Here is a 26,459-nt window from a genome sequence, read left to right as displayed (position 1 = left end):
GAAAATCCAGAAAAGATCCAGTGGTTCTCAAAATTTTAGCAAACATTCTTTTTTTGACATTTCAAGGTAAAATATCTCTATTATTTTAGATTTATTTGAAAAACGGTAAAGAGAAAATATGTTTTTTTTTATCGAGATCTACCAGCCCTGAAAATGTTTGCACTTATTTAAGACTCTTGCATACTTTGTATAGGGCGATACAAAACTATTATTGAACAGTAGTCACTTACAAAAGCAACTTACACCTTTATTTTAAATAGAACACCCAGTATATTATTGCGATATTCAATGAAGAATTCATATATCTTCAAAATACTAATAAAGCTACCTACCCTATAGACAAAAATTTTCCTAGACATTTTCATTTTTATGATTTTGTGTAGATCTTTATTATTTGATAAAATCTAGATGGCTATGATACACCGTTATCGTTAATTTAACAAAAATTCTAGAATGTAGACGATAATAAGAAAATACATGTTTAAAACATATTTTAATTTTTCCAGAATAAAAACTAAATATACACGTATAATTATGTGACAAAAATTAGTTACATGAAAAATGCTCAAAATGTTTCCTTTCCTGTTCACTGCATAAAATTATTCGCTGTTCAAAAGAGTTTTGAAAAGCAGCCACAATTATTTCTCTCGTGTTGTTGATCGAAAAAGAAGACGAAAAACGACGCCTAGTGTTTTTCGTGTCTTGTCCTGGCACGTTAGAAGATGCCCAAATCGTATTTTAGTCATATATCATTTTTTTTTCAAATGAAACAAGGGTGGCTTACGTTAACATTCGGATAAAGTTTTTTTTTACGAATAATTTGGTACCATACACTTGGTATTTCGAGTCAAATTTTCGTTATGAACCGCATGTTACAATTTCAAATAAGCCATATGTGGAAATATCAAAAGATGACATATGTATGTCACTCTATTCAGAGTCTCATTTTCTATCAAATAAAATAAAAAAAATACCCAGGGTGTTTAAAAATCAAAATGTGTAGTCATTTCCGGTGAAACAGGAAGTGACTAAAAACAATTAAATACGTCAAGCAATCCTAATTTATGCCATATTATACTAACATACGAAATATCGTTTTTTTATCTAAAAAAATAAAAAAGTTATAGGGGTGAGCCACTTTTGAGATGCACCCGGTATAACTGTGTATTTTAAAATGTTCATCTTGTAAAATCAACGTAAGATAAAGAACAAGAAGTAACTTCTGCCTAAACGAAGGATAAATAAATCAAATCAAGTTCTTCTTGTCGGCCGGTTGTTTACGAACAAACAACCCTTAAAAACGGCGGAACCTGCAATACCCCTCTTTGTCTCTCCTGCTTCAACAAACTCCATTCGCTAAATTGTCTTCGTCCCTCTCCAGTTAATTTGAACGCGCGTTGTTGTAAAACTTTTGCAACCAGCCGCCAGCCGTTGTCTCATATAAAATTAATTAGAACTGTAATTGTTAGGGGTGAAAGTAAGCGTGTGCGGTCATCTACCTAACCCACCCCATAGATAATTTAAAATCATTTATTGCATCTCAATAATAAACATAAACAAAAATAATAGAGGCTTTTTTAATGCAGTCTAATAAAAATAAATGTATTGGTCATATCGGTTCTTTGTTTTTAATGAACATAACATAAATAAAAAAAAATAATAGTAAAAATTAAAAACAAATTAAAAAATAACCATACAGGAAGTTTGGGGCTTGATGGTTTTACCTTAACACGTTATTGTTATCAGGTAGTAATTGTTAATTTTGAAGTTGTCACTTTATATGTCATTTTAACAGAACGTCAACGGTTTTTATACGCGTATCTGTTTAAAAAACTAAAGTGTTTTCGAATAGTTGCATTAAGTTATTTTAAATCAGGGTTGGTAAAAATCAGATTTTTTTGATTTAAATCAGATTTTTTTTATTTTAATTCAAAACCATATTTAAATCGTATTTCCAAATGACCTAGGACACTTTCCAATTAAAATCCTATCCTAAATGACTAAATCTTTATAACTCTGCCCGATACCGATAACATTAAAAATTCTACGGCTCGTGTCATTTTTTCACATCGACACCAATATATTCCGCAAAAAAAGTGGCTCGCTTCAGATCAAAAGGATTTTTTTTCAAATGTCTCAAAGGTAATAATTTTTGTCATTTTAACGCCTAAGGCTAAAAGTAAAGCACTGTTACGCTTAAGCACAAAAGTACAAAATATATTATTTAACTGATATTAAGTGTCAAATTCAACGTGTATAAGTTGTTGCTCGATTACTGTTTATATTATTTGCAATGTTTGAAATTGATTAAAAAATTATTTGTAATGTTTTAAAAAAAATAGTATGTTCTATTCGGAGTAAAAATGTACTTTTACTTATAATTAAATAGCTTTACGATGGTCCTTCAAAGGCACAGCTTCGTCAATAAAAATTATAATTTTTACTCCTAATAAAACAATAGACTATGGTTCGAAAATAGTCTTAAGTCGAGATGAAATTAGTATGTATTATCTAATGTCAATATGTCAAAGTGTAGAGTACTTACTGCAGATCAAAATGTCGGTAGGAATTTGGACATATACAACCGTGTCAAAAAAAAATATATAAACATATATATATATATATATATAGTATAACATATTTTCTGACAACGATTATAGATTCTCGGGAATATATTGTCTCTATATCAGAAGAACCTAGTTCTGGCACTAGACTTTGCGACTTTAGTGTATTCGACTTCGAACAGCGAATTTTTGTCACTTGTACATAAATTTTAAAATAAATCCCTTTGTTTAACGGTCATGAATTCACACGAAATTACTTCAAAAATAGGTCAAACATTTAAATTGATGAATAGATATTTTCATATAGTTTTATAACATTTATAATTATTTTTCGATTTATTATTTGTTATATCTGTTATAGAAATATTTTTTATAGTTTTCTAGGACACATTTTTATAACTTTTACAGTTATTTTTTGATTTATTTTAAAGTTTCAATAAAATTATTTTTTTTATTTAAATCATATGATTAAAATTATAAAAATCACTTGATTTAAATCACGATTTAAATCATGATTTAAATCATTCGACTCTATCCATAACCTGAAATTAACCTAATTCACAGATAACATAATATGTTCTGTTGTTATCTGTTATCAGTGCTAATATGAAACATAACCTCTTTCAACGGTCTAACACATTCAAAGAAATTTCTCAGAATTTACGACCGAGAAAAATAGAGCAGAATTTCCTTGATTTATGTAAGAACAATCTCAGGATTGTCACGGTTTTTAACAGGACACTGTCTCCTCAAGAACACCTCATTTAATCAGAATCAGTCAATCCACACCACACCATTTAAGTTAAGAAACAACAGCGAATGCAGATTTTGCAGGTAAAATGGGGAAACACTAGAACACCTGATCACTGAATGCGCCAAGACGACAACCATTCCTGCTGTAAGCTTTGGTACGCCTAATACCGGAGATGAAGAACCAGAAGAACTAACCTCTGTAAAACCGTCTCAGATACTGGCTTTTGTCGAAGCCGTGAGACTCTATGGTGAGTTATGACTCAAGAAAGGGGGACACAATAGATCTACCGGGTGCGTCTCAAAAGTGGCACACCACTATAACTTTTTTATTTTTTATTTGACGTATTCAATTGTTTTCGGTCACTCCCTGTTCCACCGGAAATTACTACAACTTTTGTTTTTTAATTAGCACCCTCGGTATTTTTTTTACTTTATACACAGACACTTTAAATAGAATGACGTATGACATGTCAACTTTTGAACTTTTCGCATATGGTGTATTTGAAATTGTAACATTTTAACTCAAAATGATAAGTGTGTGGTACCAAATTATTCGTAAAAAATGCTTTTACCAAATATGCTAATGAGCCACTTGAAATATCTTTCAGTCTCGTTCCATTTGAAAAAATTGAGATATGATTAAAAATACGATTTGGGCATCTTTTAACCGGCCAAGATAAGACACTAAAAACATTAGACTATCAAATATATTTTTCCAAAGGTCCTTGATAAAAAAAATACTGTTTTTAACACACATGACACTCTAGATTGAAATTTAAAACAATATTTTTTTAAGCGAGAATGTTAAAAGTTGACATACGATGTCATTATATTCACAGTGTCATTTTCTATCAAATAAAGTAAAAAATACAGAAGATGACATTTAAAAATCAAAAATTGTAATCATATCGGGTGAAACAGGAAGTGACCAAAAACAATTGAATACCGTCAATCAATCCTAATTTATGTCATATTCTACCATACCAAATCTCGTTGTTTATCTGAAAAAATAAAAAAGTTATATACACTGAAAAAAATATTGTTCATAATATTAATGAACGTTGATTATTAACTGTTGTTTCATTGGGACAATGATTTTTTTCATTAATATAATGATTTGTTAATCATAGATCGATGTCCGATTTATTAATACTATGAATCTAATTTCATCAATATAATGAAAACCTGGTTATTAAATTAATGTAAGATTACATTAACCCTTAATTACAATAATAAATTACAAACAATAAATTACATTAATCATTAATATAATGAACGCGTTCATTGTCCCAATGAACTCGTTCTTTATTTTAGTGCTGAAACTTTAATAAACACATATTCATTATATTAATGTACTAAATCATTGATTAATGAGTTGTACATTGTGACAATGAACAATGTTATTAATACAACGAACACACTACATTATATTAATGTACGCGGTTATTAATATCATGAATAAAATATTAGGGCTTAAATGTCCGCCATGTTGATACAATAAATGCGAGTATTAAAAAAAAATAAGTCGTATAAAAGCTTCTCTATTCAGTTCCGATGCTAATCCGCGATATATAACGTTCAGCGGGGACATTTTCCGCATTTCCCGGGAAAATGAACAAAGCCGCGGCGGAAACTTTTTTAAATCTCCATTAAAACGTGACCGTTATCGTTACCGTTGCTGAAACCTACCCGTAAAAATTAGATTTTATCATACGTTGCGATTTTCCTACAATTTTAATCTGGTTTTTTTTGACTGTTTTTTTTACGGGCGGGTTTTAAAACAACGAAATACGAATGAAAGTTCGAATAATGTTTTTATATAGAAATTTACAGTTTTGAACTTTTTTTATTAAATGGAAGTATTTACAGTGGATTTATGTCCATGGACATTAATCATCAATCTCAGCTTATTTAACCATTTCCGCAGTTACGGTGTATTTATATGTGTCACATACTCTGCTGGCAAGCAAAACCTTGGGTCGGCGTTTACATGTATAGGAGTGAATCGCTATGGCAATCTACTAAGTCGGAGAGAGTCAAAATACGAAGTATTTATTATATAATCACTTAATCTGCCGCTAGATTCCATGCGCTTGGAAAAATGCTTGCCTTCTGTCTTTATTCAGTACATCTTATTTTACTAAGCGTGTTGATCGTACTCTTGGTACACACGAAAATCGGCACCCAAGACCAGTAATGCCGACCCTAGTATCATGTTGTGATCAATATGTATCACATATTTAGATATTCTATTTGTATACACATAATATAAATATCTATATAGACACTTTGTAATAGTGTAGTGTTGTGTCTACATTCTAGCATTAAATGAAGGTGTCCGCATGCGCGGATAGCCTCAGCGTAGACAAACCGAGCAAGTGTATCTTATGTGTCCTCTCTCATTCGGAAGCTCTATATAAATATTCTGTTTGTGTGTAGTTTAACAGAGATTTTAAGGTAAGTACACGTTTTTAATTACTTTGTTACGCCTTCCTAAAAGTATTATTAATATTATAGCAGCGACTCTTCCCTTACTCGATACCCAATTTACCAAATTTTGACTCCAATGAATGAAAACTCCAAATATTCTCGTATAATGATAAAGAGGTTAGCTGAGTTAGCTCTGCAATATATTTTTTTAATTTGGAAATAATAAAAATCTAAATGGACCAGAGAAAGAAAGATTTAAACACCTCTAAGAACTTCTTACACATGATAAACAACAGATGTTAAAGATGAACCTAAGTGTTCAGATAGTTTAATATATATGTACATAAATTTCAGATACACGCAAGTTTATAGGGATAGAATTGTTGATACTGTGTTTACTAAATACATACAAATGCAACAAGATTCTAAATGAATTTTATGCTAACGTAACAAATAATTATTAAAATGATGAAATCTGATGTCGGTATATTCGTGGCGATATACAGTGTATAATTCAGTATGTATGTGTGATACTAGGTATCATAGTTGTAATACATATAGTACACATTTTGTTCTTTGTGACATATACACATACTATAAATATCTGCAGTGTAGACACTTTGTAATAGTGTGTTATTAGCGCTATTGTGTCTCCATTCTAGCATGAAATATAAGAATGATGATACTACTTCCATAAAATGGTACATTTAATACAAAACAAAAATTGGAACAATTTTAAGGCTACTTCTCTTGAACTTACGATCGAGAATCTTTTGGAAAATACAAAGTTTTGCCTTCCTAATTTTCGTTCTAAAAAGATATAATTCTTAAAAGAACGAAAAGTTAGGCATCAAAACTTTGTATTATTTCTAAATTCGTTCATAAGAAGTAATTTTATCTACCACAAGATGTATATACGAAGCAAAATACATACGAATACACGCGGTAGTCACAACTGCAATGTGTAAACAGAGTTTAAACGTAATAGACAAGCACTGTGTACCCTACGGCACACTGTGTATCCCTTACTTTGTGTATACGTAAATGCTATACTGTGACTACATTGTGAGGCGAACGTTTAACCTTTGTGCATACGTGTTGAACTACAATGTGTAAACGTAGCATATTTACATCGGGGGAATTGTGTCACCCTGTGTCTACGTCTAATAATGTAAACACATCGTAAATGTTATTTGATGTGCTGTATGGGAAGTTATCCCTGCTAATTTCCTAATATCACGGTCCCATCTGAGGCTTGGTCTTCTTCTAAGTTAATTCCTCTTGGGTAACATGTTGTAATTTTTGTAGTCCATCTGTTATCCGTCCTTCTTGTCAGGTGTCCTGCCCATTGCAGCTTGAGGGATTTAATTCTGTGGATGGCATCTATTATCTAGATCTTTTGTCGTATCCACTCTGTTCTTTTACGGTCTTTCTCAGTTATTCCCAGCATATTTCGTTCCATTGAGTTATGCGACCTGCAGTTTCCTTATAAGGTATAATGTCTCTGTTTTAAATGTTTTAAGAGTTCCAGGTTTCGCATGTAAATGTACATGACTGGTAATACACATTAGTCGACTGTTTTTTTCTTTAGATAAAGTGGAATTTGAATATGATTGAGTTTCTTCCATAAGTACTCCATGTTAACTTAGTTCTTCGGTTGATTTCTGGTAGTATAGAGATGCCGAGCTGTATATTAGTGGTCCCAAATATATAAATATAGTCTTCTACTATTTCCAGTTTTCTGTTATTTATCTTCTATATGTGTTATGTCTCTTATTCTTCAAATAAGCTCAGAAAAGCACAATAAAGGTAAAAAATTCAAAACGACCCCGTATCTCAGTTGGCAGTGAAAATATCAACAGGCGGTTTACGCCATTAAATGTGTCTCATAAATCGAGCCCATGACATCTATGTCGGTTTTGCTCTATCTAGTCAGGAAATCGGTTTTCTCTGTTAAAACAGACCAATTTCGATCACCCTGTACATTGTCCTATTTATTTACAATGATGAAATTTTATGTAAACGGAAAGGAAACGGGAGGTAGCTGAAATGGAAGATATATTGAGATTCAACCTTAAATCTGCAAAATTTCAATTCAAATAAAAAGGCGTCAATTGAAACGTCAAACAGTACTGTCAAAACTGGGGTCTTATGTTGTCAATTCCGTCACTAATGTATGAATACTTGGATAGTATTATATTCCTTCCTTAATATTTATATTAAAAGATTCAAAGCAAAAATAAATGTCAAAGCTATATAAATTTAACCTAAATCAATTAGTAAAAAAAATCCCATATACTAGCAGACTTATTCTGTAACACTGTATAAATAAAATGTAACAATTTTAGAACAAACAAAATAATTTCAAACACACCTTTGTTTTTAAAACTCGTTTTAGCAAACTTTTTATAACATAAAATTCTTTGAGTTTGATGAAAATCGAATTATTCATTATTGATATCGTTTATTAAAAAAATGTTTCGTATTTTAAAATCCAAAATGAAAAAAAAGCCACAGCGAGACGAGACAATTTTTTAATCAAAAATTAGATTGGCAATATCGCTATACCTAAATGGCGAAAACTCTCGAACGGTCGCTATAAAATTAGTGACAAACGGTTTTATTAGAAGCGACGACGTTTTATTTCTCTCTCAATCGGAAATCTTAGACTATAAATCATCTAGATAGAGTTATTAGGTCGGTGTTTTATAGTCAACATTAATACATAGCAAAATAAAAACACTAAATCACCACAATACACCAAAACACTTTTACTTTTACACTGGACGCGCGTTTCGCTAACCATGTTAGCATCATCAGCAGATGATTATAAACTAAAGTACAATCTATAAGTTGAGCGTTTATATACACACTCAGTGGGCAACGAGTGGGCGTGGCAAAATCTAGCCAACCGAGTCAGAGCCAACTGAGCGTAACAGTTAGATTTCCGCCACTAGAGTAGTAGGAACAAAGAACTTGAAGGAATTGGACCGTTGACTCTGTTCATACTATCTTTACATTTATTAATTCTGATGCTTTCATATGCATCTAAAACAATTTAATAATATTAAATGATTATTACTAAACGATATTATTTTCACAATGAAATGAAGTAGAAAATCTAAAAAATAAAAAAATTTCAAAATTTTTTTACGAAAAAAAACCTCATAGGTTTGTTTCCAAACATATTTGGGGCACTTATTAAAGACAGTGGCGGCTCGTCAGGTGCAGTAAGTAAAGGGGCACTTCAACGAAAATATCCTCAAATTAAAGAAAACACTTTACTGCTTAAAATATTAATTTAGTTTAATATATTTACATGCATCTAAATAATAAAATGGTAATTTTTTATAAGTTATTTATTTTTTTCCGGGCGAACCTCTGCATAATAGGTCCACCATCGTTAATTCCGGTCGAAAAAGTAGCATTATATAGGCCCGCACGCGCCTATAAGCCAGAAGTGCAAGTGAAAATGTTTCTATTTCTGAGCCAAGCGGCTGCACGGTTTCCATGGTAACGTGACGTCAGCCTAGCGGCAGATGTAAATCCCCCGCCCCGAAGTTTATTATCGGTGACCGATGTGAATGAGTTTTTGGTTTTGGGCAGTTCTCTTCGTATTCTTTTTGTTCAGGAAATGCGTGACGGCGGCGCATAATTTATGCGTTTATGCTAATATTCGGCTACTTTGGCGAGTAATTAACCGTGTAAAGACTGTTAAGTTGTTGTTGTTATTTATTGTTGTTTGTTGGCTTTTGTTGATTTAACTTAAATGATTTAACGTTAATTTTTGCCGATTTTTGCTGTTTGTTTTGTTGTTGTGTTTTAAAACTGTTTTGTGTGTGTATGTGTTAAAAAATGAACCGAACTAATGACTTGGTGTGCAATTTATTGGAAACTCCCTTCAGACGGTGGACAGATGAAGATAAGAGGGATGTTTATCTCAAGGGCGACCAACTGAAAATTTAACCATGAATTGCAAAAAAGAAATAAGAAAAAGTGGTAAATCTTAAAATATTAAATTTAAGTCTTCCTGGTTTTCTGATTTTATTTGGCTATGTAGTAGTATTGTATTACAAAAATTATTTTGTTGGTCATGTTTATTTTCTAATAAACATGGCATTTGGAATAAAGAAGGGTTAACTGATTTCGTAAATATAACAAGATCTTTGCATAAACACGGGGATTCTGCAGAACATTTAAAATGTCAGTTAATGCTAAGAAATTAAAAAAAAATCAAAATACAATAGTCGATGCTTTAGAAAAAAAAACGTTAGACTCTATAAGTTTAATTTTAATGAAAATGTTCGTTTAAATAGGCTTTAATGTGTGTGAATATAATTAATTAATTAAATGACGATATTACTGATAAGTTTGCATCAATAAAGAACAGAAAAATTGAGCTGATTTACAAAAAATAGTAAGGTTAGTAATATAAATAAGTCAAATTTATTTTGGTTAATATTGCTTAGTAAACATTAATGTACTAATAATTAATGTAATAATTGAATAATAATTAAATGGGCTCCTCGGTTGTAACCAACAATGTTTTCAATATCTAAATTTCAGTGAAAAAACCGTGGAAAAAACGCTATACCTATGAAAATTACAATCTTATTTCACTGAAATATCTATTTTGAAAAAAATGTCGGTTACAACGTTTTTCCGGGAAGCCATTCAATAATTACAGTGTTCGCCATAAAGTTGGATCCATATGGACGTTTTTTTTTGGCATTAGAGTTTAAAAAAAAATTGTGGCTATCAATTCTGCTTTAAAAACAACTTAAAATGCACCAAGTCAAAGTTGAAACATAATTTTTAGTCACTTTTTTTAAAATAATAATAATTTAACCAATTTTTAAAAATTTCTTTTAAATAGTTTGTATTTGACAGCTCCCAGATGTTAGCTGTTAACTTTCGCTTGGTGCATTTTAAGTTGTTTTCACAGCAGAAGTGATTGCCACAAATAGATTTTTTAAAACTGTAATATAAAAAAAAACGTCCATATGAATCCAACTTTATGGTGGACACTGTATATAATGTTTATTATATTTAATTTAAATTTAATTATATTTTCACTCGAATGCAAAATAATGTGTTTATCGAAAACTGGTTGTATTTCTTTTTACTTAATGCGTTTTAGCCCAAACTAAAACGAAAATATTATAGGTATTAGTGTATAATAACAAAAAAAATGCTGACAAAATGGTGAATGCAGCAAAAAAATTTCAAATAATATTTTAAAAAATGTTGACAAAATGGTGAATGGGAATTAAAAAAAAATTAACTCTTCACAATTCTTCTTCAATTTTTTACCCACGAGCCGCCACTGATTAAAGACTCATCTTAAATAATCGAAAGCTGTAGCAGTGAAAACTGTAGCCATGAGATCGACTATTGGAGCGATATGAGCTACAAGTCGTTTGAAAGCAAACGTGTGTCTACACGATTTCTATATGGTCTAAGATCGGGTTAAATGTCCTGTAAAAGTTATATTTGGATGAACGGAGCTGGTGGTGATCCAGAGCTATTTCCGATGGTCGCTTTTATTTCATCCAGGAAAACAGGCAAAGCAATAAATTGGATTTATGGCGACACGGCACGGAGAATCGCGTCTTCCTTGATGGTTCTTTTTCCAAGCGCAAGCGGTCTCGCTATTCACTTGTTTCTTGTTTATATTTCTTTATTTGCTTTATTTGGCTTGTTCGTTGCTTTTCTAATCAATTTTTGGTATATCAATGCAGAGTGATTCACGGCCATGGCACGTTAGAAGTTTATTGAGAAGCGGTGACAGAGAGAGTTTTTTGAAAATTTGGACCTGCTCCTTCTGTCTAAATTATTTTCAGCGTTACAGTGTTGCCGCTTCATACTAAAAGTGGGAGCATTATTGTTATTATTTTAAATGGAACACCCGGTATATTAATATATTTTTCGAAACTACTTCCATATCTCAAATTTTTTCTATTATACTAACCTATACCAATCTTTGATAGTTTTCGAGATAAAAAATAAAATATGTGTAAAATTGACAAAACATTATCTTGAATAAGGATTGGTTAAATCATAAATTTGGCATATTGAAAGCTAAAACTTAGAGATTAAGAAAAGTCGACATATTCGATCTGTCTAAATCAACTGACTGGATATCAAACAGGGAGGTCAGAAAAAATAATTATTTCCGTTTGTTATAAAAATCGTTCGGTAATTCACGGCAATAATTTGCCGTGAATTACCCTATATACTTAGTCATGCATTAAAACACAAAAAAATACATAATGTAAGTCTAAAAATAAAGAGAACACCAAAAATCATTACAAAGAGTGGTCAACAGTCCAGCTACGACAAAATACTGGTTACCGGTAGATTCGGAGTCTGCGTAATCGAAGTAGGTCCCGCCTGGATTAGCCTTACCAAAGAATATCTTAATACCAATAATAGGTATATAATATTCTTTGGCCTTACGTTGAAACTGAATAGTATATTACATACCGAGGAGGGTAGTGTTTCATTACTGTCGAGAGATTGATACCTATTAACTAAATCTCGAGACAATAATGAAAACTTTCCTCCGAGGTTTGTATACTATTTTATTTACAGCCACATCATTAATTAAAAAATAGGGACAGTATTTTATTTTGAAACAAAAATTGCGAAAATTTGTCGTTTTCTGATTTGACATTTCCATATCTATAGTTACCGGTACCAGTGGTTGTTATGGCGCAAACCTTGAACAACAAAACAAACAACTAAGTGACAGTTTTGAATTTCTCGTTCGCTTTTTCGAATTTATATAATATAACATAGAAAGCCAGAATGTTGTCGGAAAGTTCTGATAATGAAGACTACTTTAATATTGGTACTCCACCAGAACTTACAGAAGCTACAAAAAGAGCAGAAGCCAGTTTACTTAAAAGTAGGGGGCGATATGAAATAGATTGAAAGTATACGAAAAATGGTGTGCCGAAAGAAATGCTAAGAATATTGCTTCGGAGACAGTCTTGATGGCATATTTTCGCGACATGGCAAGGCAGAAAAAGCCATCTACTCTTTGGGCTACGTAAAACATGATACGGACAATGCTAGAATTAAGGGAAAAGACTGACATATCAAAATATCACAATATCACAAAATATCACAAACTCGTCGCTTTTTTATAACGCCAGAATGTAGGTTTTAAGCCAAAGAACCATTTTAACCAGGCAAAACTTGGAGGATTTTCTCACGAAAGCACCTCAAGAATTCCTTCCTATTAAAATAAAGCTTGTTTTTAAATGTTTTCTTTTTCTGTTTTTAAATATTTCTTTTTTTTATTTTTTTTATTTATTTATAACTGACCTCAAAACAGTAACAATACTGGCACCGAGGCCTAATAAATATAACAATTTGACAATAATATCGAGAGTTCTACACATTATGTATATACACACAGCATTTAGCACACCATACCAACACTAAAACTAATTTTTGTCTCTGAAAAACATTTCCAAGACACGACAAAACTTTGGCAGCCTCTCACTTACAATAGTCTTTGGCAATTTGTTGTAGGTTTGGATGCTTCTATACAGTGGGGAATCTTGACATTTCTTCGTTGCTCCATACTTGTTTCTAAATGCTTCCTTGGTACGGGTGTCATACTTGTGTATGTCCTTGTTTTTGTTTAATTTTGTTTTAGTTTTTAAGAGCTTATTTGTTACGCAATACATTAATTTGGATTGTTCACATTGTCGGATTTGATTTACTTTTAGGTAGGGAAAATTTTTATATAATGTTTCTGTAGGTGTGAGATAGTCCAGTAAAAAAAGCGATTTAATGGCTTTGTTTTGTGCCCTCTGTAATTTGGTTTTTAGATGTTCAGTGGTATTTCTCCAGCACGGTATTAAGTATCTAATATGAGGCTCAATCATACTATCTTTTAGTTGCGCCAACAAAAGGAGCAATTTTTTTAATAACATGCTCTACATGCTCGTTCCACGTTAATTTATTTGAGATTGTAAGTCCTAAGTATTTATATTGCACAACTTCCTTAAGCACTGCTTTGTTTAGTTTAATAGTCATTTGACATGGAGGCTTACCGTTTTGTTTAATTACTATATATACAGTTTTTTCGGTATTTACACTTAGTTTATTGTAGCACAGCCATTCATAATATTTATTTAGATCACAGTTTATTTGTTTTTCTAAAGTTTCTTTACTTTTTTCAGCTCTAACTATCACTGTATCATGTGCAAACATGTAATATTCTGATTCAAGTCCAGCATATTTTAAACTATGTGCATACAATAAATATTGTAGGGGACCCAGGACAGATCCTTGAGCAACCCCAATCTTTGCATATTGTTTTTCACTATATTGATTGTTAACTGCTGTAAAATTTATTCTGTTTTCTGAGTATGATTTGAGCAGGTCATGACATACACCTCGGAAACCCATCTTGTACAACTTATTTAACATTAGATCGATGTCCACTGTATCAAATGCTTTTCTGAGATCAATAAATATTGTAGCCACATATTTGTTTTGATTTTGCTCTTCAGTGATGTGTTCCAGAAGGTCAACTACTGTGCCAAGAGTATTACTTTTTTTTTGAAAGCCATATTGACTCATGTCAATTCCAAAAGTATCTTCGATAAATTTTATTAGCCGTTTCTTTATTACTTTCTCTACAATTTTTGAGAATGTACTAAGTAGCGTAATAAGTCTATAATTTCCTACTTCTGTTTGCTTTCCACTTTTGTGTATGGGTACCATTTTTCCTATTTTTAGTTCAGTTGTGTAGTTTCCACTTACCAGTACTTCATTTACCAGTTGTAATAAAATGTCTCCAATGATGTTGTAACTACTTGTTAAGTCCTTTTTGGTGATGTTATCATAACCTGGGGCACTATTATTCTTTAGGTTAAATAGTATTTCTTTAAGTTCTGATTTATCTGTTGGATTAAGAAAGATTGTTTCATTTACCTCTTCTTCCACAAAATGTTTTCTCTGGCTTACATCTATCAAAGCTGCTAGGTCTTTTCCGACATTTGCAAAATGGTTGTTAAATTCATTTGCTTTATGTTTATCATTTGTTAGAGTTTGTCCCTTCTTGCTGTTTATGTTATTTATTACTTGTTTGTTTTTAGGTTTTTTTCCATACATGTCATTCATTAGGCACCACGTTTTCCTACTGTTCCCCTTTACTTCCGCAAACTTTCTTTCTGCATATGTTTTCTGCAAATGTTTTCTTAGATTATTTACTTCGTTTCTTAATTGTTTATATCCTGCTTCTACATATTAATTTCCGACCCTCCTTTTTATTGTTTAGGTTGCGCTTATAGTAGGTGTGTCTGGGGCATGTCGAAGTGATGAGTGAAGATGAAAAATACGCATATTGATATTTTAGAAAACAAAATTTGCATAGAAATATATCGATTAACGCGTACAATAAGTTAAATTTTACTATTAATTTCAATTTTACTGTTAATCTTCTTGTTTATTTTTGTTGATGTTAGATAAGTATTTAATAAAGATATTACAAGAATATTTTGCTTAATTAAATGAGGCGAGAAATAAGAAAAACCGAGTGAGGCAAATGGGTGAGGGAAATGAGTGAGGTAAATGGGTGAGGAAAATGGATGAGTGAAATGGGTCAGGGAAATGGAAGAAGGAAGAAATGTAGATAATTTGACACTCTCAAATTTTTTAAGAGTCAATAATGTCAGTATTACATTATGTGGTTGTAAATAAAATACTTCACTTTACTTAACAAAAATACAAACTCTCGAAATTGCTATCACTGAAATTTTGTAAGAATGTAAAGAAGTCAAATAGCTACAAAAAATACGCTGCAATACAAAAAAAATTAGAAAAGAACAGAACGACGAAACTAATAAAGAATTAATTATAGGTATAAGAAATTAAAATGTTCCTAATAATCGACTGATTCTTTGAGAACAATTTAAGCCCTTTTAATCAATACGTCCATTTAATTGCCGACTTTATAACTCATTTAATTTTCATTTATTTTATTAGGCTTTCCTCTCCAATCTCTATTGGTACTTTATCCTTGCATCAAGCGGAAAATCCCCCCTTTTTTCATTAATTTGTTTACGTGACAGCCCGTTTTCATTCCTACTTTATTGTTTCGTTTGGTTTTCGATAGCCTTTTGATGTGCCCCAATTCGCAGTTATGAAAAATTTTATTCGACAACGGTTCAGTCGAAGCCAGAAAAATAACTTTGTTATTTCCTGCTTGGCTACACAGAAAAACCTATCGATATTGGTGGGTATTTTGAATAAGGTTTCATTTATTTCTCATTGAAGGTTTGGAAATTGAGAATTTTTTAGAAGTTTCATAAATAATTAATTACATATTGACGGGGTAAATTGTAGATTATATGGGAGGGGAGATCACCGCGACTTTATAGATCTATTGTGTCCCCCTTTCTTGAGTTATCACTTATCATACAGTCTCAGGCCTTTGAAAAAAGCCAGTATCTGAGACGATTTAGAGGGAGTTTTTTGACAAGAGAAATTTGATTTTGATATCAACATGATTCCTACTTGTGGAGGGCCCCACCTACATTTTTTTACTGGTTAGACGAGTAATATCTTTTCCTCCGTGCCTGTAATTGGTTCCCCCCTTTACGACAAGCAAAACAATTTTCTTTTACTTTTTATTTTTTTATTTTTTCTCTACTTTCGATTTTTCGAAATTAGAAAAAATACACAGCTAAAGGCAAGAAAATATTATTTATTAATAATTAAGATATTAATAATAGTGAACAACAAACGATGATTCAGTGAAGTCATGGTAGGCTTCGGAAAAAAGTTGCTTTTGACGTAATAGTATAAACGTCAAATTGTTATTAGATTTTGATAGTCGTTTTTTATCTTTTGATTGCTTTTTTTAAATGCCAACAACTTCAACTACTTCAAATAATAAAGGCATTTTGAAAAAGCATTTAAAAGATAAAAAAAAACGCTGCTCAGACTATCAAAATGTTGATCTGTTGAATAACAATTTGACGTTTATACTATTACGTCAAAAGCAACTTTTTCCAAAGCCTACCATGACTTCATCGTTCATCTCGTTTCTTGTTCACTATTATTAATATCTTAATTATTAGATATTAATATATCTGGTATTATGGTATTCTGGTATTTCGTCGATTTTAAAATAAACTAACTGTTTCTATATTATTTTTTTGTTAGAATGGGCCTAATCAATACTGATACTGTATTGTAAAAATAAGGTAATTATAAGGGCTTATTTTTTGGTATTTGTTATAATTTTGCTAATATCTTCGGTTTGAAAGAAGATATCAAGATGCGGTTTTCGCTGACCGTTTAAGTTTTTACTACTCTTTACTATCAGCTAAAATAACACATACTATCGTATTTAATTTTTTTGAAAAAACGCGCTATGTTTGTTAAATTGTAGAAAGGGCCCCCAAGCATCTACATTCAAAACCTTATTATTATTATTTTTATGGTATACTATAGAGTAAGAAACGCTCTTTTAAACGAGCCCTTGTTGGATTCTGATCATCCAGTCCGGAGTTATTAACATTTAAATAAAGATAGATCTAACTTTCCCCCACCACTTTATTTTAGCAGATAGGGGAAATGGTTTGAACAAAAAAAATCCAAAATTTACTGAAGATTGTGAAGCTATTATTTATAGTACCCATTATCTAGGCAAAATTCTGTAAAAAATCTGTTTAAAAATTCTGTAAAAAATTCTTATTTTCTATAGCAGTTGCGCCACCTAGCGGCCGTTTTAACAATTCCAGCAATTTCTCATAGCCCCTTTAATTATAAATATTTTTTCCGTAAGCCCTACGGCTTACTTTCCGAGATACAGCCGAGAGCTATTCTTAGTGGGACACCCGGTACATATATTTATTTTTTGTCATGTCTAAAGACACGTATTGACTGTTTTCATTCTAAATATCTTGAGAACAGTTGCGCGTAGCGATTTTTACCGAGAGACATTTTCAACGTAAAAAATTACGGAAATGTATATTCTTTATATTCTTTAAATCAGTGGGTTTTATATGGGTACGGACAAAAAGTTGGTTCTCAAAACAGTTAAAACACATGTAGGTGGCGCCTCCTACAAATAGGAGTTATATTGACCTGAAAATCAAATTTCTCAATAAAAATGAAACTTCTACACCCTTTATCTCCAAAACTAAGCATTTTATGACATACATTTATTCGAACTTTTTTACTTATTTTTATCTGCAGAATATACTGCCGAAGTTTCCGGGGTACAGTTCGGACCATCCTGTATATTTAGAAGACTTTTTTCTTAAGCCTTACATTTTTATTTGTGTTTAACTCGGTGTTAACTACTTGTCGACGTTGTCCATAAAATTTAGAACAAATCCTAATTGCGCCGATAAATTCGAGGTACATAAATAAGGCAGGTTCGAGGAAGCTGCCGCTGGAAACTTTCCAACGGGAAAAAAGTTTACGGCTCGAAGGAAATCAGTTCTGGAATTTTAGAGAGAAAGTTGCTCTCGTCTTTTTCTGGAGCAGTTTAATGTTGGCGCGGCGCCGCGCCGTTTGGAAACTTTAGCGATCGGGATTTAATTTTCAGTTTGATTAAGTTAAAGGCTGTTCGATTGGTGTCGGGCTTTTTTTGCTTTTTCTTCGTTTTTTCTAATTACTTCTTGCTTACGATTTGCATCGATAAATTTTCCGAGTTTCTATAACTTCGATTTGAACTAAAAAGAAATATTCAAAAAAATCTGTTAGCGGTTATCTAAATAAATACAAATAAAATTCTGTTCATCACTTTATTTTATTTAGTTTCTAAAATCGTGTAATTTTATAAAAATCCGAAAGGGTTTGATAAAGACTTAGTAATGATGTAGATACTTCTAGAAACATACAAAACTCACGATTATTTTAGCAGTTGCGTTCCTCGATTAATTTAGATTTTTTTGGATTTGATTGACTGACCGTGATTAGGATGGAACTAATCTATATCTTAAAACTACTGAACTGTACAGGGTGGACCATTTTGGTTGTTTCTATAGGGTAGCTAGGAAACGGTGAGAAATATTCAAATTTTGATACTGCAGTCTCGGGTTCTTTTTTGAAAAAAATCACAATGGCGCAAAACGGATCGTGGCTATCTTGATCGGCTTCGAAGCTACAGGGGGATTCTCAAATTTTGTACTTTTTGAAGATGTTCGATAGTTTGTTTATTTCAGCAACAACGGAAAAATAAATTATAGATTCTAAAGGCACTTTTCTCTGTAGAATGCAGTGGCGTTAGTCAGATTTTTTTCAAAAAATATATTTTTTTAGATATTAACTCTACTTATGTTTTTTTTTAAATAGAAGCCCGTGTATATTTTGAAATTTTCTGATTCAGCTTGCCATGGGCTTCTCAAAAATATATAGCACTCTATATTTATTTTCAATATTAACCTCAACATTGCAAATTTTTCTGAAAATATCCAGTTAGTAGTAGGCCGCGCCGAGTTAAATATAACCTTTTCTAAAAATGAAAAACCATTTTTAAATTTCAAAAGAAGCTACCTAAATTGGAATTTACCCGGTATAGCCTAATACGTAGTGTGTTTGTAATTACTACTGTACTTTAAACAAAATTAAAACTTGACCCAAAAATTACACAGGGTGAGACAAAATTAATATTGAACATTGATCACATTTAAAAGGAAGTTACTCTATTATATTAAATGGAACACCCAGTATATTTTTCGATATTCAATGGAGAATTCATATATCTTCAAAATATCCTTAAGGTACTACCAGGTGTTTACATGTCTAGGAGTAAATCGATATGGCGATTTTGTAAGTTGGAGAGAGAAAAATGCCAAGTACGTATTTATTATCTAACGACATCTGTCTTAATCCTTGTGAAAATCCTTGCTCTTCTTTCTTTAGTTAGTACATCTTGTATTGACCGTACTGGTCGTGCACACGAAAATCGGCACCCAAGGCCAGAAATGCCAACTCGGTATAACAAAATATCCAATTTTACTATAAAAGAATATCTTACCTTTGATTGCAGGATCGGGATGATGATAACAAGTAGACACCTGGCAACCTCGTCTCTGCTCGAGACTTGGACAATGTCTACCGCCATTCTCAGGTTGGATCTTTATAGATCTTGATCTGGACATGGTTCCCGGACCACAGTCGGCATCGCATGAAGACCATGGACCCCAAGAAGTCACTTGACAATCCACCACTACAATAAAAGAAAAAATTATATTAGTAATGTTTAAAAGAGAACAAGTTTCAAATCGAAGTATTTTTTTTATTCATAAATGTTTTTGATTGAAACTATGTATATCCTTATTTCTCCAAAAAAGTCTTATGGGTATTTTGCCATTGTTTGCGTCATTGTTTGACAGAACGTCAACGGTTTTTGTAGACGTGTATATCAAAGAATATACCTAGCTAGAAAAAGAATGGACTCTGCCATACTGAAAAATGGTCCTACAGAAGTGGCGCCATCTATTGAGTAGGGCTTGTTTTAAATGGATCGAAGCGTGGGCTTTTTAAATGAGCGTATTTATTGAATTTTACTCTAAAATAATTAAATTTGATTATTAAATCTTATTTGTTACACAAATTCAACAATACAATAACAAGTATCGTTGTGATGTGTAAAAAATAAGATTTAAAAGTATAATTTATACAATTATTAAATAAAATTAAGGCCAAACACGTGAAATACTATTTATTATTTGAAGTTTTTATTTATAAGTGAAATATTTAAATATCGTTTATTATAATAAAACAAGATCAACGTAATACGCCCAAAGTTTTGTAAATGGTGTAAATATAAATAGGTACTTAAATGATGGCAAAAATAAAAGACTTACATTATATTTTTAGGGCCACAAACAAAAGGAATTGTCTAATTAAAACACATATAACAAATTATAGTTTGAAAAACGTTTTGATAATTATTTATTTGATAATATTATGATTGGCGCTATGACAACGACAATATTTTTTGAGAATTTGACAATAATATGACAATGGCGTTGGAAACTATGGAAACTACAAAAAAATTCTGATTTAACGCCATCTGGCAATAACTAGTAGCAACTTCTTAACCTAAAAATTAATTGCACTACCACCTAGTGACTAGGGCTGGAACTATTTTATTTGATATTTCCGTGGAAACGGTGGAACCGCTTTTGCTATTTCACTTTCCCGCCCCTGATGTATATCTGTTTGAAAAAAAACTAAAGTATTCTCGAATAGTTGCATTTAGATATTTTAAATAGTTTTTTTCTTTGTTCTTTGTGTTTATTTTTTCTTCAGACGACGGGAAGAGATATACTTCCCGAAATGTTAAGCATTTTTTTGTCCGTTAAGCAAATTTGTTATCAGTAAACCAAACAAACAACGGCGGTAAACGACTTTTTTGTTGATGTTTAATTATGAACAATTTTGAATTTTAAAATTTTGATCATCTCAGACACTGGTCAAAGGTCAAGTATTTAATACACACACCGGAAAAATCCAGGGATATCATTTTATTAAAGTTAAAAATAAATGTTTTGAATAAACAACCACATATTTGTAGGCCGATTTTTTCTACTTCGATTGAAACGAAGTAGTCACACTAGTTATTTCTAAATTTGGGATATTTGCAGAAGTGTTTGTGCATTTTTTGTCAAATGTATAAAAAGCACCTAGCATCAATTGTTCGAATTTAACCTGTACTGGCTATGTTTTTATGATAACTGGCCAGAATTCATTCAAATAACTCTGTTTAGTATTAAACGACATTATGGAGCGTAGACATCTTAACAGAGACGAAATGCTAAGGGCCATGGGTATGCTCGAAGCTGCATGGAATGCGCCAAATCGACGTAACTAGAGCATTAAATACAACGCAAAGTGTAATATCGCGATTAAGTGCACGCTACCGTGAAAATGGTGATGTTGCTGAAAGGCACACAGGGCGACATCGCATTACTACCCCTCAGCAAGATCATTTTTTACAATTAAATGCTCGACGCCGACCGACTCTTACAGCACCAGAGCTTAGTTTAATTCTCCAGGAAACACATAATGTAACCGTTAGTCCTGACACTGTTCGCAATAGGTTAAGAGAGGTCAACTTAAGAAGCAGACGCCCTGGAGAGCTCAACCCTTAACGAGAAGAAATCAAGAGGTACGATATTTGTGGGCTCAAGATTATGTTCAGTGGTCGACTGAACAATGGGCCAATGTTCTCTTCACGGATGAGTCACGCTTTGGAATTCATCCGGATTTGAGAAGACTTAGAGTATGGAGAGAACCGGGAAATCTTATTCGGTTGGATCATGTTCAGGAAGTGCACCCTTATCAAGGTGGAACAGTTATGGTCTGGGGAGGAGTCTCTTAGGCCGAAAAACCGATCTCGTTTTTCTTGAAAGGTTTCTAACAGCACTGCACATATCGTGATTTAATTCTTGAGCCTGTCGTGTTACCATATGCCAATAACTTTGGAAGAAACTTCATTCTCATGCATGACAATGCACGGCCTCATACAGCCAGAATGGTGAGTTTATCAATGCTCATCAATTAAACATCTTACCCTGGCCGGCACAATCTCCTGACCTCAACCCCATCGAGCACGTATGGGACGCGGTCCAAAGAAGAATTTTGAGAATGGGTATGCCTCGTGAAACTCGTAGGGATCTGGTTCGGGCCGTGAATGCAGCGTGGCAGGCTGTACCTCAAGAAGAGATCGACAACCTGATCAGGAGCATGGAGAGACGATGTAGGGCTGTAATGAACAGTAGAGGAGGCCATACCCTTTATTAAGTAAAAATGGTTTTATATTTTTTTTAATTCACAGTTTAGAATAAAAAAGATGTGTGTATTTTTTTGAGTCCAATAAAAATCAAGATAAATTTGAAAAATTCGGTAAATTTCGCATTTTTATTTCCAATACGTCCTGTAAACTATTTGTTTATTTTAATTTTATTATATCAGAAATGTAAATAATAAAATTACTGACGATGGCTGGATAAAATTGTAATATCCCTAGACTTTTCCGGTGTGTGTATTTTGTAACTCTAAAATTATATCTATTTACTGCGTACTGTTCTAAAATTGTCCATGTATATATTCTTTTTGTAATTTTAAAGACTTATTTTTTTTAATTGTATTATTTGTATTGTGTATTTTTTGTTGTTTGTATTTTTTTGTGATTTTGTTGTTTGTGAGTGCTTTATCGATAAAGCTGTTTTGGCTTTTTGTACAATAAAGCGTTGTTTGTTTGAAAAAAAAAACCACTGCTGAAAAAAATTAGTCTCCGTTGTATTAACGCAGCAGTGTTCACAAAAAAAATATTATTTTATTTTGAAGATTTCGTAGTAAGTACCTACTTAGACTTACAGTACCTTACAGTACCTTACAGTACTTACTTAAGTTACTTACTTACTTAGACTATATTCTTATTATAAACCAAAATTTGTAATGTAAGGATTGTGTTTAAATTTTTTAGAATCCCTCTATATATTCAGGATTATAAATCAAATATATTGGAGTGGTACATACATACATATATGGTATATAATAATAATAATAAATAATATTATAAATTAGTTCCAATGGTTTTAAAGCAGGGTTAAATAATTCGATGTATTTATTTTAATTAAATCTAAATCCTTTCGAATATAACATAAATTTAGCCAATAATGTAACCTTTTATTCAACCATATATATTTTAGGTATTATTCATAATTGGTGCACTTTAATATACCGAAAATATTGTTCAATTGATTCTGTTAATTTATTTAATTATTGTAATAATAATTATAATGTCGTTTTATTGAATGTATCACTGCTATTTCCATATAAATATATACAGTGTGTACATAAAATATAAATAATAAGTATATACAGGGTGAGGACAGATGTACAAGGAAGGCAAAGCAAAAGTAATGATATATGAAACAAACCCAGAGTTCCAAACTGGCAAATAAAGAAGTACGAGGTAGACGCAATATCCCCAAAGCTGTTTACCGTAACACTAGAAGAAATCTTCCTTCAACTCGACTGAACCAACAAAGAATTAAGTATAGACGGAGAATATCTTAACCATCTAAGATTCGCTCATGACATAGAGGAGCCAATAGTACAAGTACAAATTAACGAACTAAATACAGCCAGCAATAAATTAGGTATCAAAATAAATTTAGCTACTACTACTGCCATTACTCGCTGACGAGTATTCGACACGCATCAAAAGATGGTCACGCAAGGCGTTTTCTTTCATGATCTTTTCTGTGACTGAAAAGCCCGATACGTGATGTTATTTTCCTACCGCACTCCGGACATTCAAAAATCTCATGCCTCTGTTGCCTCTTTACTTTTTGGTTGTCGCTGTTAACTGAGCTTACAACTCTTCTCCATTGAGTTCTATTGTGAACTGCTTCTTCCCAATGATTCTGCATGTTAATCCCCTTTAAGTTTTCGTGGAAAATGTCGTTGTACCTTTTGAATTGTCCACCCGGCCTCCTCTTACCGTCGACAAGCTCACCGTAAAGCAGAGATTTTGGTATGCGGTTTTCTTGCATTCTGCATACGTGACCAGCCCATCTTAAGCGGGATTTTGTAACCAAGACTTCAATACTCTCGCAGTTAGCTTTTTCAAGGACCGATACGTTTGAGACATGATGGAACCACCGGATTCTTAAGAGTTGTCTAAGGTGTCTCTGTTGCAACTTGTTTAATGCCTTCATGTGTCGGCGGTACGGCGCGGCACCCAGGTTTCGCTCCCATATAACATGGTGGGGATTATAATTGCTCGGTACACTGCCAGTTTCGTTTTTGTACTCAAGTCATGATTGTAGAAAACCCTGTCTTTTAATTTCCAGAATGCTCTTGAGGCGCTGTCCTGAATTTCAGAGTCGATATTGGCCTTTTCCGAAATCAAACTGCCGAGGTAATTAAATTCCGCTACATATTCCAATAGTTTCTCTCCGATTTTTACGGCATTGTTATGATCTTCCGGGAGAGTGCACATGATTTTGGTTTTGTCGATGTTTAGCTTAAGGCCCAAAGCCTCGTATGCCCAGGTATATGTGTTCAACATTTCTTGTAATTGTTGTACCGTGTTTGCAACTAGAGCGCAGTCGTCAGCGTATTGAAGTTCTGTGATGAATTTTGTACGTGTTTTTGCCCTGAGTCTTTTTATGTTGAACAGACCGCCGTCGTATCTGTATCTAATGCCCAATCCTCTCTCCTGCAGTTTGCTGTACACTATAATGGAGAGCGCTGCCATGAATACGTTGAATAGGAGAGGCGCTAAGACACATCCCTGCCTAGCTCCTGTATTTGTTAGGAATGGATCGCTCAGTGATCCATAATGTGACAGTCTTGACTTGTTGTTGTTATGGAGGCTTTTACACACTGTAAGAAATTTGTTGGGTACTCCGAACTTTTTCATAATTACCCAAAGTGCATCTCTGTTCACAGAGTCGAAGGCTTTTGTTATATCGATGAATGCAACGTAAAGTTTAGACTGCTGCTCTCTTACTTTTTCCTGTAGTTGACGGATGGAAAATATGGAATCGACGGTGCCGCGGTTGGTACGAAAAGCGGTTTGCGATTCTGGAAGGATTTTTTCTATATATGGGTGCAGGCGATTTGACATTATTTTTGCAAGAATTTTGACGCCAATAGCCAATAGTGAAATTCCCCGGTAATTTCCGCAGTCTGGTGCACTTCCTTTGTTCTTAAATATATTCACTATATTCGCGTTGCGAAAGTCCTGAGGTACCTCTCCGCTCTCCCATACGACATCGAAGAGAGCCTTAAGATGACCAATAAGTTCTTTACTTGCACACTTATAGATTTCCGCCGGAATCGCGTCACAGCCAGCCGATTTGTTGTTCTTAACCTGTCTTATGGAGGTCTCTATTTCCTGTTCTGTTATTGGGATGTCTAATATATCGAGGCTGTTATACTGAGGTATTGTGTTTAGTGCTATATATATTGGGGTTGTTTTCTTGGTTAAGGATATGGCTGTAATGTTCTTTCCAGCGATTTCTGATTTGTTCTTCCTCTTTTAGAAGTTCGCCATTTTGTGCCATGATTGGGCAGCTTACCTTCTTAGTTGAACCGTATACTTCTTTTACAGCCTCGAAGAATTTACGATAATCGTGATGCGTGGCGTACTCTTGAATCTGATTCGCTTTTTGTGACTACCAGTTATCCTTTACTTGGCGCAGTTCTCTTCGAAGCGTGTTGTTGGCTGCTTTAAAATTGTCTACCAGTCTTGGATTATGCAGATTTGCAGTGACTGCTTAATGTGCTCTATGTTTTTGTTCCAACAAAGCCTGTATATGTGGTTGATTTTCGTTAAACCAGTCTGGTTGTTTCTTTGCTGGTTTATGAATCGCATCCCTTAATTGTGTCCAGCCTTGTTCAGCTTCCGTCAGTTCTTCCTGAGAGAGAGCCGTGTCAGTTCTTCCTTCCAGCCTTGTCAGTTCTTCCTGAGAGAGAAAGACCAAATTTGAGATGGGACCATGATATTAGGAAATTAGCACGGATCACTGCTTGAACCCGCATAGTCAACAATAGACAACAATGGGCCCAACTACAAAGAAGAATTATCTAAATACGTGAGGTTCGGACCTACAGCATAACTGGAAATGGTTAATAAGCTGAAAATGATGATGATGTGTGATGAAAATGAAAATGATGATGACAGAATGAATCTTAAATAAATGCAAA

The 26,459-nt window shown here is 32.8% G+C and overlaps 1 protein-coding gene across 1 annotated transcript in view; it reads right to left on the bottom strand.

Annotated features, from left to right (window-relative positions):
- Positions 1-26,459, bottom strand: part of LOC115881462 (somatomedin-B and thrombospondin type-1 domain-containing protein) — a 461,055-nt gene that overhangs the window by 216,916 nt on the left and 217,680 nt on the right. Inside the window, exon 2 of the mRNA XM_030898943.1 lies at positions 19,765-19,956. Coding sequence (XP_030754803.1) covers positions 19,765-19,956 — 192 coding nt within the window. The remainder of the gene's footprint in view (positions 1-19,764; positions 19,957-26,459) is intronic.

Source organism: Sitophilus oryzae, unplaced genomic scaffold, assembly GCF_002938485.1.
Source record: "Sitophilus oryzae breed Bouriz unplaced genomic scaffold, Soryzae_2.0 scaffold_172_pilon_pilon, whole genome shotgun sequence".
In the NCBI taxonomy this organism is placed as follows: domain Eukaryota; kingdom Metazoa; phylum Arthropoda; class Insecta; order Coleoptera; family Curculionidae; genus Sitophilus; species Sitophilus oryzae.
The sequence above is the reverse complement of the archived record's forward strand: the minus strand, read 5'-3'. Positions and strand labels throughout refer to the sequence as shown.